Here is an 18144-nt window from a genome sequence, read left to right on the forward strand (position 1 = left end):
TATATATATATGCTTTAAAAAGTTTAAAATTTGTCTCTGTTGGATCTTCTCCAGTTGAGAAATTTTCAATTTTCCTGAACTTTTCAGACTTCTACGTGGAATGAAATGATGACTTTTCTCTTTGGATGAAAGCATGGCTTTGCTTACATATTTTTTCCTACAAGTAGATGTTAAAATTAATTCTGGACAGCCTATTTGTTTTTCTAAACTAACCACTGCCAGGAAGACAGGATGTAGGTTTCCAAGGGGAGACAGAGAGAGACAGACAGAACTGCACACACACTTATGTGTGTACAAGTATGTCCGCATTTGTGTGTGCCTATGTGTTGTACACATGCCAGTGTGTGTACACAAATGTGCCTGGGTATCCATGTTCCATTCTTCCAATGATGAATTTAGACAGCAATAAAAACAAGTTTGAAGCCGGTCCTAGTGACACATGGCCATAATCCCAGTACCCAGAGGCTGAGGCAGGAGGTTCCTAAATTCTAACTCAGCCCTGGTTACATTGTGAGTTCAAGGACAGCTCAGGCTACAAAATGACTACATAATGAGACGGTATTAAAAGAATGGGAAAAAGAGCTTGAAGGAGATGTTCTGATACTTCTGGCTGAGTAGAGAAAGTTTCTATTAGTTTCCCGGGCATGCAGCACATAGTCACTTGATCTTAGCCAAAAGGCTGAGAAGTGATACACAGGACATATTCAATAAATATTTTCGGGATGAACAAAAGATTGAAAACAATCAATGAAAGAAAAAAACAGGAGTAGAAAAGGCTTGGACATATGTCTTTCTTTTCTCCTAGCTTGTCTTAGGATGCTGCTTGGACAGGTGAGGAAGAGGTTATCTGAGCCATTTTAGTCAATTACTCTTCCCAGCCCTCTTTCCCGATGCCAGGATGGCCAAGCCAGTCCCACAGGTACAGCCCCTCAGTCCTAGTAGACTCACAAGCCCTTGCTATCCATCATTTCTATTTCTATAGCTTGACCCACTGTTGCCATACTATGACAGCCCCACTTTGGAGATCCCTGTGAGGTGACAGCCTCAGAATGTCTACTTTGCCTGCTTTTCCTCCTCCCTAGGAGATGGCTTATAGATCATTCTGTCATTTAAATTATTTCATCAATACTTGCAACTTTAAACACTGCCAGTCACCCGCCTCAGTTCTCATTCCCAAACCTGTGTCCTGCCTCCCACCTTTAAATGCTCTGCTATGTCTTCCTATGAATCTTCCTTGATTAGCCACTCCCTGGGCCTCATTGGTCTTTGCAGCTCAACATGCATGGTGACCTAGTTCTGACCTCAGCTGACAGGGTCCTGCCACCACTGCCAGGAACAGAGGTGCCTTCTGGGAGCCTGAATCTTCCAGATACCAGCCCCACTAGGCCCAAAGCTCCAAGTCCTACACGGAGTCTGGTCAGCCCTTGGGACAATCAGGAAGGAGGAAAAATATGGAGCATGGGGCCACCAGTCCCTATCCCATGTCCAGAGTAGATGCACTAACCCACCACACGTTCTCACCGAGCCTGCAGAAAAACTTAGAATCTGTCTTGGCCCAGTGCACAAGACAAACTACCCATCCATAAAAATGGAAACTTGCCTGCCATTCCTACTACTTCAAGTTGCTACAAATATCATGTCTTCTGAATTTTGTACCAGCATATTAAGACCCACTTCTCTGAGAAAAACTGATTTACGTAAAAATAGTTAACAGAACTTTATCATTCAATAAACTATTCTATGTCCAGCAAGATGCCAGGCAAGTTGAGGGCAAGATGCAAGATCATAAACCCTGTCTTTAAGCTTCTGTGATGCAACTAGGAAGATGGGACATGACTTGAACGAAGGACTTCATCAGAGGCTCTTCAGGGAGGCCCTCACCAGAGACAGACTGAGAAAAGGAAGCAGGGCAGACTGAGGTGGTTTAGGCAGGCACAGAGAAGGCTCATACCTCAGTGAAGGAGTACATTTGGGAGGTGGAGGCCCCTGACAGAGGGTCATCTTAGAGGTGCCACTGCTCTGGGACAGAAGAGTGATCCAGGATAGGAAGAGAACCATTCATAGTTCTAAAAATGAGCTATGTGGTCCTTCAGGCTGAGAGGTCATGAGCAGAAAAGACCCTTGGGTGATTGCAGGTAAGGATTTCCATCTTTCTCCTATTCCAACCCAAGCTTACTGTAGAGGGCAGATGGCACAGAGGAGGAACTGACTCCAGCTGGTGGCTGGCTGTGTGGAAAGCCCATGCAACTGCAAGGACTCAGGTCCTTTGCTAAGATATCATCACTTTTGCTTAGGCCAGGGTATGAGATGACTTAGATACAAGCACATGGTTTCCCGCAAGACAAGTTGTGCAGGATCGGGGGGCGGGGGGGGGGCTTGAGGAAATGTCATGTAGAGATAGGAAGCTTGGGGGTCAGAACTGAGTCCATGTAGATTCCAGAGAAACATGGAAAGCTCTAAGGAGGAGCAGGGCCCATGTGCATCATGCTCTGGGGAGGAGTCCTGGGGGCTGCTATGAAGGGCACATAGCCTAACCTGGGTGGAGGGGGCTGCAGAGCTCAACTCCCTCCTTCCCACATGTTTCTCTCACACCAAAAACACAACACTTATGAATCACCCCACACGAGTTTGTTTCCTATCTCCTGGTGCTGAGGACTTTCAGGATGAGAGCTGACCTGCAGCCAAGTGGCAAGTCCCCCTGGTGTGCGTGACTCATTGGAAAGACTGTCTCATGAGCTATTAAAAGAGGTGGGTGGAGGGGCTCAAACATTTGGGTTCAAAATTATACACACACTAAGCACACTACATGTAATTCTGGCTCTGAACACCGCTTTCCCCAAATAACACATCAGAAAAACAGGCTTTTTGGTTAACATGGTGCCAAGATGTTCCAAGAATGGATTAAATGCTTCAAAACAGTGTTAATGAAACTTGGCTTAAATGGTTCAATCCACTGATTAATATGTGAAGACATATTCATGTGCTAAATTTACAAATGCAAAAGAAACAGTATGTCTCTACTTCCTTGAATGTGCCTCATCATACTTGGAGGGCCCCCTTCCTGTTCGTATGGGGAACAGAAACATGAGCCAGATGATGACGGTAATGCTACCAGTGACTTCCTGTGTAGAGAGGACTCTCTGAGAGCCACCTGGGACTGTCTGTGGCTTTAGGGTCACTGTATTTGTCAGCCAGCTTGGATGATGTAAGCATTATTCCAAAAGTTTTGACAGAAACGTTATAGTTTGGATTTGAAATGTCCCCAAAGGGCCCATGTGGTACCCGGCCAGTGGTGCTCCTGGGAAGTGGTGGAACCTTGAGGAGGTAGGGCTAATGGGAAGATGTTGGGTCATTAGTGTGCGTCTTTGATAGGAGCCCCTTCCTTTCTTTGCTTCCCTACCACCATGAGGTGAGCAGTTTCACTCTACTATGCATTCCCACTGTAAAATTCTACCCCAAAACAGGCCCGAAGGCAACACACCCGACCAACCACGGACTGAAACCTCTGAGCCATGAGCCAAAATAAAAGTTTATAATCTCAAGTATTCTGTCACAGTGATAGAGTGACTGACAGAAGAAGCTAAGGTGACAAAAAATGGACCCCAGCAATTACCTTCACTGCATAATGCCCCACCCCTAGGTTGCTACAACAGATCTTGCTAAGAGAGTAGTTTAGGCTTTTTTTGGGGGGTACTGGGGATCGAACTCAGGACCTTATGCTTTCGAGGCAGGCAGCTACAGCACTGAGCTAAATCCCCAGCCCTAAGAGGGTAGTTTAGAAAGCACTCACTAGTGGAGGGAAAAAGAGGAACAGAAAGAAAATGCCCATCAAAGTAATTTTAGAAGCCCCTGACTAACAACAACACCAAATCTAGAGACAGCCTCAGGATCTTTCTAACTTCATACCTGGGGAGCTACCACTGAACTGCTGGCATGGACACCAGAGAGGAAAACAACACACTCTGCTGCTCTAAGAATGGGCACCAAAGCATCCTGGGCTATGGCAGATCTGCATTCGAGTCAGCTCCTTTATCGCTTTGTATGATCTCTGACAAGATATTTCAGTGTCACTTTTTCCATGTGTAACGTGGGAATAATAATGTCCACTGCTAAGGGTTATGCAGATAAACTAAGATAGTGAGTAGGAAGTGCTTACCAGAGTTATCATACTTAGCAATGCATATTTTACAGTGGCTCTATTGTCACTTTTCACTTAAAAGCTGAAACATGAATTTTAGATTTTATAAGTTTAGGGAATATAAGAAATGGGGAAAATGCTATGAAACCTTTGTATAGTTGCATGGTTTTTTTTTTGGTTATGCAGATAAACTAAGATAGTGAGTAGGAAGTGCTTACCAGAGTTATCATACTTAGCAATGCATATTTTACAGTGGCTCTATTGTCACTTTTCACTTAAAAGCTGAAACATGAATTTTAGATTTTATAAGTTTAGGGAATATAAGAAATGGGGAAAATGCTATGAAACCTTTGTATAGTTGCATGGTTTTTTTTTTCTCCAGAAAACCAAAAATTGTATGTGTTGTGAAATGTACATGGGAATGAATTGGTCTGATTTAAGTACACTAAAAAGTGAAGCTTTTCAGGTTGGTGTAGTACGATAATTTTCCTGAATAAAAGGAGTAGGTTTTGAATCATGTCTATTACTGGACACACAAGTTCCCAGAAACACTCTATCATCTCATATCATAACATGTGCTATTTACTTTTCCAAATAGTGTAGTGGTGCAAAGGTACCCTATGATCTAAAAGAATTTGTATTCTGTGCCTTCTGTATGACGTTATGAAAGTTATATCACGGATGCTTGTCCTGTGATATTATGAGCAACAATAACAAAACCCCAGGGTAGGTGCATTTCATCACCCACAACCAAATCCTATTACCTGTTGAAATAGGTCAGCACAGTCTCATTGACTGGAATCACCTGGATATTTCTGTTCAGTTGCAAGTAGACCCACAAGAGTAAGGTTTTCAGAAGATGGAACTCACTAAATGTAAACAACCTGGTAAAAATAAAAAGTAGAGAAGAAATTTTAGGATACACAAACAAGCCACACCATTTCATGTGAGTTCAGCAGTGAAGCGACAACACTGGGAGTCTGTAGGTGGCTCAGACCAGGAGAAGTTAAAGGACTCAATTAGGGTCCCTCGCCTGGTGCCTGGTAAGAGGCAGAGCTGGGACTTAAACTTCAGCAGCCTGACACTGAGCTCTGTGCTTTGAAACACGCCCCCTGCACTGTGCTCCCATAAACAATGTCACCATTTAATGAGATCTAAATGCTTGGGGTGCACAAGATGTTTTGTGTGGATTTTAAACTTTAGTCCCTCTTATAATCCTGCAAACTCTGGGTATTAAATTTACTTTAATACATGTGGAAATTTGTTTAAAATTTTGTTCATTATGGCTTTTTAAATTTTATTTGGAAGTATTGCACAAAAATATAATTTATCTTAACACCCGAGTTTTTTCATCGCCTTTCTTAAATTTTGTACCCAAAGCAAGTGCCTCATTCGCTACACCCAATCCTGCCCCTGATTGCTGGCTGAATGGGAATAATTTATCCAGTGTCACACAGTTCTGGGCTAGGACCTGGACATGGGTCAGTAACCTCTCCTCTGTTGCTAAACTGCTCAGCATCTGCAATTTTCTCATCTGTGAAAAAACAGTAATAACAGTTGCTCAGGGGAGAGTGTTGAAGACCAAAGGAGGTGACATTATAAGAGCTTCCTATCGGCCCAAACCAAGACAAACTGAGTGGCTTCAAACAATAAAAGTTTATTCTCTTAGAGTTCTGGTGGCCAGAAATACAAAATGGTTCTTACCGGGTTTCAATGGAGGTCTGAGCAGGCCTAGTTCCCTCTGGAGAATAATTTCCTGGCATTGCGCAACCTCTGGAAAGAGCCCACATTCCTTGGCTCATGGCCCCTTCCTTGATCTCCAAGCCAGCATTACAGCATCCTCCAGTCTCACTCTGGTTCTGACTTTTCTACCTCACTTTTCAGCTTTAAAGGACTCATGATTATATTGGGTTTACCTTTAATAATCTAGGATAATCTTCCATCTTGAAGCCAGCTGATTAGATGCAATCCGTAATTTCAATCCCCTTTGCTATACAACCTAACATAGTCACAGGTTCTGCAGAGAGAAGTTGGGTATCTTTGGGGTCATTATTCTGCTGACCACACATAAACAATGTGCTTGGTACAGTGCCTGGAACATGGCAATGTGCTCAGCAATTGGCAGGGCTTCCTTGTAAGTGGCAAGGCCCTGTCCCGGCTCCAGAGCCCACTCTCACTCTACAATTACAGCAGCAGGAGTCCTGAACTCATGATGCCAACAAGCGGCTGCTGTGCTCTGTAACATCAGCTCTATACAGCAAGGACAAGCAGCTTCTCTAGCAGTTTCTCCAGCAGCCTCTGCTGACATGATTACATAAAGAGCCATTTTCAGTGTTTCCTAAACTCATTGATATTTTTAGTTCCTGGACATGAACATGGCACCCGGGCTGTAAAATATGTCACAGTCTCTTCATTCACCACGTTAAGGGGTCATGGTGGGCGGAACTCAAGCTAAATCGTGACTCTAAAGAGCAATGGAAATGTCATCCACCCACTTCTCACGCTATTTCTGGACAGAGTAGAACAGTCTTGTTCCCCTGATTTGGCTTTCAGACCACCTACAGATGCACAGGCTCGCATCTGGCCAGACAAGATCAAGTTGGTCAGTGACTGGGCAACGACAGCGAGGCAGAAAGGAGATTCTGCAGAGCCTCTGGGTGCAATATCCTCACAGAAAGCTTTGTCATCTGGGTCTGGGGAAGCTGCGTGACTTCCAGAGCAGACTACATACTGAGGTCCTCGAGCCCGGTGGGTTCTCTGAGATCTTACCAAAGAGGGGCTAGCAGTGGCTTGGGGAGGAATCAGGACTCCATGACTTGAAATCCTGGTTTTATATAGGAAGGACAACTACTGAATTAAAGCTTTCTGCTGTTAGACCAGTATCAGTACCCCAAGGTCTTTTTAGCTCCAGCAGCACAAAACCACACAGCAGCATCCAAACACATTTCCTGCACCCAAGAGCTGTGATGGCCTCACTCCAGACATATCTCATGGCACACAAGCCTGCGTCCAACAGAGGTGAATAACGAGGCTGTGTCACGCGTGTTTGCTGGTAGTCCTTGCAGTGTAAATGGTATTTGCTCTTCAGAGAAGAAATGCCTTTCAGAAGACATTATCCTTTTTATTTTATTGTTAAGAAACTTATATTTAAACAATAAAAGCCCCCTTCTGAATATAGAGAAAGCCATGCCTATATTAATATTATTGATCTTGACCGTCAAGGGAAAAAAAGGCCCTGTGCATAGCCCACCAGTAGGCCGGTAACGACCACTGTTTTGAGGCCACTCTGACCCAGGTCCATTCCCAACTCTCCGGCTGCATAGTGGGGGTCTTCAGCTAATCATTTCTTTCCCTGTAACCTCCTTTCACAGGCAAAAAGTGCAAGTGACAGTACCTAGCCCACTGAGTTGCTATGGGAATGGTTCAGGCTAGATAACCCACTTGGAGTGTTCTGTATACAACAGGTGCTCAATAACTAGTAGGTATCAATGTTGTTCACTACAAACACTGACTTTAGTAACAATTATTGAGATAGGTAGGTGCCTACTGATGTTCCAAATGCTAGTGTGAGATACTTATTGTCCTACCCTGTAGGTAAAGCTCAGATCAGAGATGACAAGGAGGACAGGATGGCTTTTCATAGGGAACTCCTGAGACCTTGAGACTCACTGAACCACAGACAAGAAGCCGGAAGAACTGGGATCAGGGACATAGGATGTCTGTTGCAAAGTAGAGGGGAGCTAGATAGTGTTCTGAGGTCTCCATTCTCTGAAACCTACAAAGAACAAGGGAAGTAGAGTTTGAAATGAAGTTTTCATGAATTCGAGTTGCGAGAAGAGAGTAACCTGGCGGTGACCTCTAAGGAGAAAATTAACCAAACACCAAATGCCTAGACAAATAAATTAAAACCAGAGGTGCAGGAGGTCAGGAAAACTGTGTATGTCTTACCCTAGGTTGTTTACAAAATGGAAAGCAAAACCCCCCAAAGAGATGAGGTCAGATCGGAAAGGGTGAATGGCCCAGAAGTTATGCATCTGCTAAGAAATAGCTGTTCCAAACACCTGTGGTCACAAGTTGAGTGTCAGGTGACAGTGGGCAGCTGAAGGAGCAGCTAAGTGGGGCCAAAGGATGCTCTATCCCTGACTATGGTTTGGTGTCACCACTCTTCCCACTCTGGGACTAAGACTTCTCAGGATACCCCAGGCCTCACTGAGCTCTTCCAGGTGCCTGGACTCCTCAGCTGCCACAATGAACAAGGAAGAGGGTAACAGTGGGGGATCCTGCAGCCTGTAAAGGCCCACCCAGCCCTTTATTAGCTTTTTTTTTTGTACTGGGGATTGAATCTAGGACCTTCACTTGATCCATATCCCCAGCCCTTTTTGTTTTAAAATCCAGTCTTGGAAAGTTGCCTGGAATAGGCTCAAACTTGCAATCTTCCTGCCTCAGCCTCCTAGGGAGCTGGAATTACAGGTATGCATCACCATGTACAGCTTCACTAGCCTTCTTATATAAGGGATAACGGTTGTACCTACTCCGTGAGGCTATGAGGACTAAAGGGGACAGCATACATAGCACAGCTCACACCAAGAAGTACTCCGTGAAAGCACGTTCATTTTTAACCAAGTGTAAGTCATGGCACCAAACCCATTAGCCACTAGGCTGGACCTCAGGCATCCTCATTGAGGTCCCCAAACCTGGTTCAGTTTCTACCAGTTGCCCTGTAAAATAGGCAGCCCCTGGAGATCAACAAAAGATTATATGGTGAGTCTGCAGACTGTGGGCCCTGTCATCCTTCCCTTGCCCACTCCGGGGCCTGTGACAGGCCTGAGGCCACACAGAACTCTGCCCTCCTCAGCAGGACAGCGCTGGATGGTCTGTGCAGACACGGCCTGGGGAGGCTGAGGGGCAGGGCTGTTCCACCTCAGTCATGTCTGCCCAGGCTGGCAAGTCTAGACATTTGACACGTCATGCTCCTGACCTCTTTTCCTACTCAGTGTGCATTTTGTCAGGCCTGTACTGTCACCAATGTTCTGGTTGTGGTCAGATTTTTTTTTCTCTTTTTGATTAAATGCTACCAGGATGGGATAACTCAGCCTTTCCAAGAAGAGGACAATGCTATGAAAAAAAGTCTAAGAGATGCCATGATTAGTTGTTCTTCAACGATTTCACAGTCTTTGCTCCGCTGGAGGGTGGAGTAGAGGGTGGGGGGTGCATGAGTGGGAAAAGCAGAGGGGACCAGAGCAGAATGCCCCTGGGGAGTGCTAGAGCCCTGGGTCCAGGGCTTCTGAGGGGGTTGTCTTATTTTCCCTTCTCCCTCCTCCTCTTCCTTGTCTTTGTCCTTCATCTTTACCCCCCACTCCAACCTCCTCCTCAAACATGCTAGGGCCTTCAACATGTTAGGCAAGCACTCCACCACTGAGCTATATCCCCAGCCTCCTGAAGACTTAAATAAGGTGGTCTCCCTCAGCTCCCGGCTGCTGTCCTGCCAACCTCAGGTTTCTGCAAATGTAAGGGCATTGCGTGCCACTTGGCAAATTCAAACCCATGGAATGGGTTAATGATCTGGAACAGAATAAATCCTCCCAAATCTAATTTACGGAAACAGAAAGAACACTTTCCAGAACATAAGGATGAGTAAACACTTACTTTCTAATATACTACTAAGATTTTTAGTAGAATTCAGTCTTCACTTTGGAAATTCATTCAAAAGGAACACAACCTTGGAAACTTGGCAATGGGGAGCAAGAACATTTTCAAGATTCCCAAAGAGACTTAGCAACTATATGCAATATGTGACCCTAAACTGACTTCTGCATTGGAGGGGCGAAGTGCTACTGAAGATAATACTCATTCAATGACACAAAATTATTCTTCAATGATGATTTTTTTTTTTCCAGTACCAGGATCAAACTCAGGACCTTGCACTTGCCAGGCAGGTGTGGTGCCACTGAGCTAAATCCCCAGCCCAATGATAAATTTCTTGTCAGTGATCATCACTCTGTGGTTGAATTAAATTCATTCTCCTAGGAAATAAATGCTGAAATATTTGGGGGTAAAGGAACATGATATATGCAACTTATTCTCAAATTGTTTAGAAAAAAAATATGGGTGTTGGTAGATATGAATATAGATACCAATAATAAAGTAAATGGGGCAGAAATTAAATAGGGTGACTCGGTGTAAAGGGCATACAACTGGTCCCAACTTGTGATGGTGTGAGTTATAGCTTTTCATTTTTATGATGTTATGAAAGTTCTATGCATTCAGTAGAAATTGTTCTTCTGATTTTGAGTTTTGGTCTCTTTGTGGCCTAGTGATGGGTTCTCTTGTGACATTAGGCAGTGGCAGTGAGCCACCGCGCCCAGTCAGCCACGTGACTCGGAAAGGGAACAACTGATGCCTTCTTGTGTACTGTGTCGTGAGCCTGTGATGGTGGGGTGGTTAGAGGTACTCGATGCATTTTCAAATTACAAATGGTTTAAAATTGAGATGTAAGTCCACTGTAAGTTGAAAAGCATCTGCACAGATATTCTTCTATTGCTCTTTTTTCTTTAAGTTTGAAATCATTTTCAAATAAAGTATTCTTAAAGACTAATAACAAACAGGGTCGGGGATTTAGCTCAGTGGTTCCACCACCTGCCTTGCAAGCTCAAGGTCCCAAGTACAATCCCTGGTACCAAAACAATTAAAAAAAAAACCGACTAATAACAAACAGAAAGTCCCATTCTCTTGGTAATTTCACTTTCAGAAATGCAATGCAGGAAAATCATCTTGGATAAAGAAAAATGTAACTTGATGGATATTCACCAAAGTGCTATTTATATTGGTAAAACACTGGAAATAATATAAAAGTTAAGAACTAAGAATGGTTCTATGAACTACTGGCAGGGAAGAGAAGGAGCAGGCAGTGTTAGGGGAAGGAGCTCAGCAGACAGACTAAAGAGGGCCCATTTGGCTGCTTCTTGGTGTGTGAGATGGAGGAGCAGATGTGGGGTCAAGGCAAGAAGGAAGACACTGAATCAAAGAGCCCTGCAGCATCCAAATGAGAAATGATGGGGGTTTGGCCTTGGCTGGTGACCATAGAGAGAGGCCCATAGGCATGAATTTAGTCTAGAAGCAGAACTGGTCTTGTGGTCAAGGTGAAGTCAAAATGGTACCCAGAGGGCTCTCTAGGCTGCAGCTTGAACATACAGTCGATGATCGGTGGGGTGGATGGGGATACAGTAAAGGGCAGGGGACACTGAGAGTTAGGTTTTAGCCTTGTCAGAAAGTCCAAGCAGGCAGTCAGATACCTTGATAGAGAACCATTCAACAGAGGAGTCAGTGCCAGAGATATAAAGTGATTTAATGCAAGAGGTTTTTTTCTTCTTTTTCTTCTTCTTCCTCTTCTTCTTTTCTGCTTTTCCCTGTTTTTCAAATTTTCCAGAATGTATATTATTGTTATCAGGACTTGTATAAAATTTACTCAGGTCTTTAACTTTTCTCATCCAGGCAGGTCATGTGTCACCTGGTGCTCAGAAAGTCCCTACCTTACAGCATGAGCCTAAATTGCACCCTGAATATACCATGGTACCCTGAGTGTCAGCTCCCTCCTGAGGCCAGGCTATCTGGGAGAGCAGAAAGTTTGGAATCCTGGGTGATGGTGGCATGGGCAGGTCCAATAGGGGTGTGGGTACCGTCCCCACTGAAGCATTTCCTTCCCTGGCTTCCTCCCTTGCCCATCCCAGGGCCAGCATGCCCAAAACCAACTCTGACCTGGGGGACTTCAGCACCTTGTGGAGCAGATCCTGTGGGATATAGCGGAGGTGGAGCTGTGTCCCCAGCAGAGGGACCAAGTTCATTTCCAGCCACTTCTCACAGGCCTTGGTGAGCCGCTCTTCTTTGTACTGAGAAGGCAAAACAAGCCCCTTAATGAAGGAATCCTGACTCTCAGCACCCTCTGCTGGTTTACACTGATGCTACAGACACACACTTGTGAAAGTCTGCTGGATATATGTTCCCTTTGTACAAAACACGCAAATTACAGCAGTGGGCATTTACTATGCTCAGGGTATTGCACTTGGGTGATTTAAACCAATCCTCATTGCAACCCTAGGAGGGCAGCTCCATGTTACTACCATTTTACTGGATGGACCAAGGCCGCCAGGTTCTAGCTTTTCTTGTAGTCACACACTAGTAAGCAGCTGAGCTGGACACACACACAGGTTGCCTGACCACAGGCCCTGCACACTGAAATCCCTGGGCTGAGGTCAGAAACCAGATCTGAAAGGGCCTGGGAAGGGAAGTCCACTTGGAGCTCTGAGTGTCATATACACACATTTTAGAAGCAAAAATTAAAGGACAGGGACAGTGGAAAAGGCTCTCAGAAGATAGGGATTTGAGAGGTTTTAGTACACATTTCATGTCTTCAGAGTGGAGGTGGGTGCTAACCAGAACGTAAAGATATCACTTAGAGTGACTTTCTAAAACCATGGAGAAAAGGTGAGGACAATATTTTGGCATTTTGGCAAGCAGGCCTTTAAAATATTCTTAGATGTGCTGATAAGTACCTTCCTGACATGTTGGCAGTGCACAAATCAAATGCTTCCCTTACACAAGTCTGACTCACGGTATAAGTGTTTCTAAGTCAAAAGTGGCCCTGAGAAGGGAGCTGGAATCAGGAGGCCAGAGGTATTAGAGTTTAGAGGCGCTTCTCCTTGGCAGCTGGTCACCCTGAGCAGTTTGTTCCTTTCCTCTTTTCTGATATTGAGGGCTAAATGTATCCTTTGTTCTCAACGCTGACATACTGGTCCCAGGTAGGACAAGGTCTCATGGTTCCAGCAGAATATCCTGAAAGGTTTTTGTGCTCTGGTAAGGCAGGCCCTACTGGCTGACTATTAATCCTGACATGTCAACTTCATTTGACTAAGAAATACTTAGCACATTAATAAAGCATGCTCCCCCATATGTCCAGGTGGGCCATGGCAGTCTGACCTCAGGTTCTATATATGGTCTCTGACTCATTTCTCTGGCACTCTTGCCCTACTTCCTGGCTGCCGTGCACTAAGGAGATTTGCTCCATCACATCCTTTTGCCATGAGATTCTATCATGGAGCCAGTCAATCAATCATGTACCGAATCTCTAGACAGTGAACTAAATTAAATCTCTACTCCTTTAAGTTGTGGGTATTGGGTATTGTATCTCAGTGATGGGAAAGCTTACCCTTCAGCTCCCAATCCTAAATTTTCCCCTCTACCTTTTTTGCTATTAATTCAACTTTTTAAAGAAAAAGGGGAAAAAAACCCAGATTTTGTTTGGGGGGTATCGGGGATTAAATTCAAGACATTGCACTTTCAAGGCAGGCAGCAGGATCACTGAGCTAAATCCCCGGCCCAGAAACAAATTTCTTAAAAACAAATGTGTTCACTTAGTAAAATTATATCATTCTACCTTTAAACTGGTGCCTTTGAATAAATTATTTGGAACTGGAACTGGAAGGTAACAATCTCAGAATCAGAAATGCTCTTCAAGCTCTCCCAACCCTCCCTCACTCCCCATGCCCCAAAAGCTATGTGTTCTCACCCTGCAGCCAGCCAGGTAGAAGCTCTTGATGGTGCTTGATGTGAGTGCTTTTATCATCATGTCCACACACCTGTAGAGAAAAGAACTGGTGATCCTGGAGGCCTCCTGTTGCTTTTAGAGAAGGGGACCCAGAGGATTTCATACAGGTCCAGGATGGCAGCAGAGATCTCTCACAAGGAAGGAAGTCTCATTTTAGGGATATAGATATTTGTTCAGAGGAAAAACCAGCAGTCCTGTTACAAAGAGATGAGACTAAGAGAGATAAGGCCAGAGATCAAATCCTTCAGAAGACAATAAATTAGACTTGAGAATTTCCAAGATGGCAGAGTGAACAGCAGAGAAATAGCTTCTCCAAGATTTGGTGTCCAAACTGGAATATAGAAATGTGAGAAAGAGAAGAAGGAGGGAAGCGGGTCCCCAGCAAGGATCTGAAGTGAGAATAGAAGCCTATGGGGAAAGCAAAGAGAGAGATTTTAATGCAGATGGAGAAGGTGGCAAATGGTGCTTTTTCCCTGAGCCCTGACTCACTGTGTGAAAGGGGTAGCTTGAACCTACAAATGCATGGTGACTACTGTCAACCCCAAAGGAGCCTACAGAGAAACACACCAGATTAGTGGAACAGATTAGTGGACACAGCACACTGCAGCAGCTGGTGAATTATTCAAGTTCAGACATTCCCCCAGAGAGTGTGATAGCCAGCCAGTAGCCATCTTGGAGAGGTGCTAACTGAGCTTGGAACTCAGAGCAGCTACAGGTGGCTCCATCTAGCAGTTCCAGTGTTAGAATGAGGTGGAACCGAGTTCAAGTCTACCAGAGGTCAAGGAGCTGAATTTAAGTCATCAAGAGGCACATAGAGTGTTGCAGGCTGAACAATTCTAGTTCTAGACTTGCAGGCAGAAACCAGCCTGAAATTCAGTGGAACTAAAGGTGCAGGCTCACTGGGGTTATTCAACATCAACCTAGATTCTGTCTGCCAATTCTGTCTACCACTAGCAGCAGTGACATGCCCTGAAGTGACATATTTTCCTTCTTTTACTGTTTTCTTTTTTCCTGTCTTTTTATATGAATGTGAACATTTTTCTGCTTTTATTGTTGTTCTGTTCTTTTTTTTTTAAATTTCTTCTCTCCCTCCTGTCTTCTTCACCAGCTTCGCAAAGTTAGCATAATCTTCCTTTGTCCTCCTTGCTTCTAATTTCTTGTTCTTCTTCTATTTCTCTATTTTCCCCCTAACTCCTTTTAAATTTTCTCTCTTGAGGGTAAAATTGCCATATTGAGGACATACTGACTCTATATAATTTTCTGGTTTGTTATAGATTTTGATATATAACCACAAATATAGTTCATATAGTAAAAGATGGCAAATTAATAGTTACCACAGTTTGTAATTTTCTAGGCTGTGTTTGATGCTATTGTTACTGCTGATCATACTACTTAAGCCAAGTAATTCATAATTGTTTGAATTGTTCATAATTGTTTGAATCAGTTGTTCTTCCTGGAATGCCAGGACTGAGATTTCCTAAGGGTCATAAAAAATACTATAGCCCAGTGTTGAAGAACCAGGGGCTAGCCCAACTTGGCAGCAACTCTCATCCCCAATAATTTGAAAAGATAGGTTCTTATAACAGACTCAAAATCCAAAAGCCAGCTACACCTAGAATAAATGAGAAGTAGTCATTTAGTAAGAGTTCTAAATACTAGCAATAAAGCTATGTACTTTAAGAAATTTACAAGCTTCAACCCAGGGATTAAACTTTAAAAAATGAAAATGACAAGACACTTAAGCAAGATGCAAAGAAAATCCCACCTCACCAAAGAAAATCCCAGGGGGCAATGAGGTACAATAATTCAAAAGCCACCCACATGGACTCTCTGAAGAGATAACAGTGGAAGTAACAAAGTAGATGAATGAGGCTTTAGAAAAAAATCAAATCAGAAATAATTTCTCAGATAACTAGACAGATGGTAACCATAACAAAAGACATGGTTAGTGACTCTTAAGCATATACAGATTTTTAAAAGTAGAGAAACTTAGTAAAATGATGAAAACCTTGAACACTCAACACAGGAAAGAAATGGAATCCATAAAACAGATTCAAATAGATATCCAAGAGATTTAAAATTCCACTGAAACTACATGCAGCAGAATGAGCCAGTGCGAGGACAGAATATCAGCTCTAGAAGGTAGGATTGCAGTTAGTGATTATGAAAAGAAGGATCTCTTAAAAATGGCAAAGGATTATGAAAAATCAAACCAACAGCTAGATGATGCAAAGAAGAACATAAGGTTGATTGGAGTCAGTGAAAAAGCAGGAGATAGCACAAACAACATAAAAAACATGTTCACAAAGTAATGGCAGAAAACTTCCAAAGCATGGAAAAAGAATTTGACATACAGATAAGTGAGGCATATAAAACTCCAATTAGCCATGAAAAAAAATCTATACCAAGACATATAATAGTCAGGATTCCAGAAATTCAACACAAGAACAGAATATTAAAAACTGTTAGAGGAAAGAAGCAAATTACCTATAAAGGAAAGCCCATCAGAATCACAGCAGACTTCTCAACAAACCCTCAGGTCAAGGAGAGCTTGGAGTGAAGTATTTCAAGCTCTAAAAATAAATAACCCCCATCACAGATTGATATACTCTACAAAACTATCTTTCAAAGTTGATGGAGAAAGAAGATACTTCCATGACAAAGAACACCCAAAGAAATTCATGGCCACCAAATCAGCACTCCAAGACATTCTAGAAAGAGATAATGAGAACTATAACTTCAAGAAGCCCAACAGAGTGAATCCACCAGGCAAGGAAAGTAATTAAACAGAAAGGAGTAAAAGGGAACCAACAATAGGAAAACAACATGACAAAGATAAGTCAATGCATATCAGCTATAACCATCAGTGTAAAAGTTCTCAACTCACCAATCAAAAGAAACAGACTAGCAGAATAGATCAAGAAGCAAGATCCAACAATATTCTGCATACAAGAAACACATTTAATTCAAAAATAAATTCACAGACTGAAAGTAAAAAAATGGAAAACAATATTTCACATGATAGAAACCCAGAAAAAAAGTAGAGGCAGCTATTCTATTTGCAACAAAACAGATTTCAAGCCAAGACTAACAGAGACAAAGAAGGTCACTTTATCCTAGTAAAAGGAACAATCCAAGAGGAAGAGAAAACAGCCATTAATATATATGCGCCACATATCAGCATGCCCAACTATATAAAATAAATATTAACAGACATGAAAAATTAAATAAGTACTAATACAAGCATAATGAGGGACCTCAACACCTCATTCTCACAAATAGACCAACTGTACAAAAAATCAACGAAGAAATATCAGAATTGAAACAAACTTTTGAACAAATGGACTTAGTAGATATCTACAGTGTTCCATCCCACAACATTAAAATTCACATTCTTCTCAGCTGCACATGGATATTCTTTAAAATAGACCACATACTAGATCATAGAACATGCTTAAGTAAATGCAAAGGAATTTAAATTATTCCTTTCATATTATCAGATCATAATGCAATTAAATTGGAAATCAATGGGAAAAGAAATCACAAAAACTTCTGAACACATAGAAATTAAATAATACTCTCTTGAACAACCAATGCGTCACAGATGAAATTAAAGAAGAAACTAGAAAGTCTCTACAATTAAACAATAATGCCAATACAACATACTGAAATTTATGAGACACAATGAAAGTAGTCCTATGAAGGAAATTTACAGCAGTAAATTCCTATATTAAAAAAACAGACCAAAGCCCAGGGATTTAGCTCAATGGTTCTACCACCTGCCATGCAAGCGCAAGGATCCAAGTTCAATCCACCATACAAAAAACAAAAAACAAAAAAACAGACCAATCTTGAATAAACAAGCTAATGTTGAACCTCAGTCTTCTAGAAAAAGAAGAGCAAGTTAAGCCCAACGCATGTATGAGGGAAGAACTTATAAAGATCATAGCAGAAATTAATACAATTGAGACCAAGAAACTAATACAAAGAATCAATGAATCAAAGAGTTGGTTCTTTGAAAGATTAAATAAAATTGACAAACACTTAGCCAATCTTATCAAAAAGGAAAGAAAGACTCAAATCTATGCTATTAGGAATGAAAAGGGTGAAATCACAACAGATCCTGCAGAAATCTAGAAGATCATAAATACCTACTTTAAGAACCTATATTCTAGTAAAATGGAAAACACAGAAGAAATGGACAGATCCCTAGGTACATATGAATTATCAAAGCTGAATCAAGAAGATATAAAAATTCAAAATAAACAAATATAAGTCAATGTAATTGAAGACATAATTAAAAACCTACCAGGCCAGGGATTTGGCTCAGTGGTTCCACTGCCTGCCTCACAAGCACAAGGGCCTGAGTTCAATCCCCAGTACCAAAAAAAAAAAAAAAAAAAAA

At 42.5% G+C, this 18144-nt stretch overlaps 1 protein-coding gene across 1 annotated transcript in view; it reads right to left on the reverse strand.

Annotated features, from left to right (window-relative positions):
• The window catches only part of Btbd16 (BTB domain containing 16), a 70464-nt gene that overhangs the window by 27843 nt on the left and 24477 nt on the right, over positions 1-18144 (reverse strand). Inside the window, exons 8-10 of the mRNA XM_010632744.3 lie at positions 13701-13770; positions 11894-12024; positions 4903-5022 (exon numbers count right to left, since the gene is read on the reverse strand). Coding sequence (XP_010631046.1) covers positions 4903-5022; positions 11894-12024; positions 13701-13770 — 321 coding nt within the window. The remainder of the gene's footprint in view (positions 1-4902; positions 5023-11893; positions 12025-13700; positions 13771-18144) is intronic.

This window comes from Fukomys damarensis, unplaced genomic scaffold (genome assembly GCF_012274545.1).
Source record: "Fukomys damarensis isolate Sample0158 unplaced genomic scaffold, DMR_v1.0_HiC HiC_scaffold_8, whole genome shotgun sequence".
In the NCBI taxonomy this organism is placed as follows: domain Eukaryota; kingdom Metazoa; phylum Chordata; class Mammalia; order Rodentia; family Bathyergidae; genus Fukomys; species Fukomys damarensis.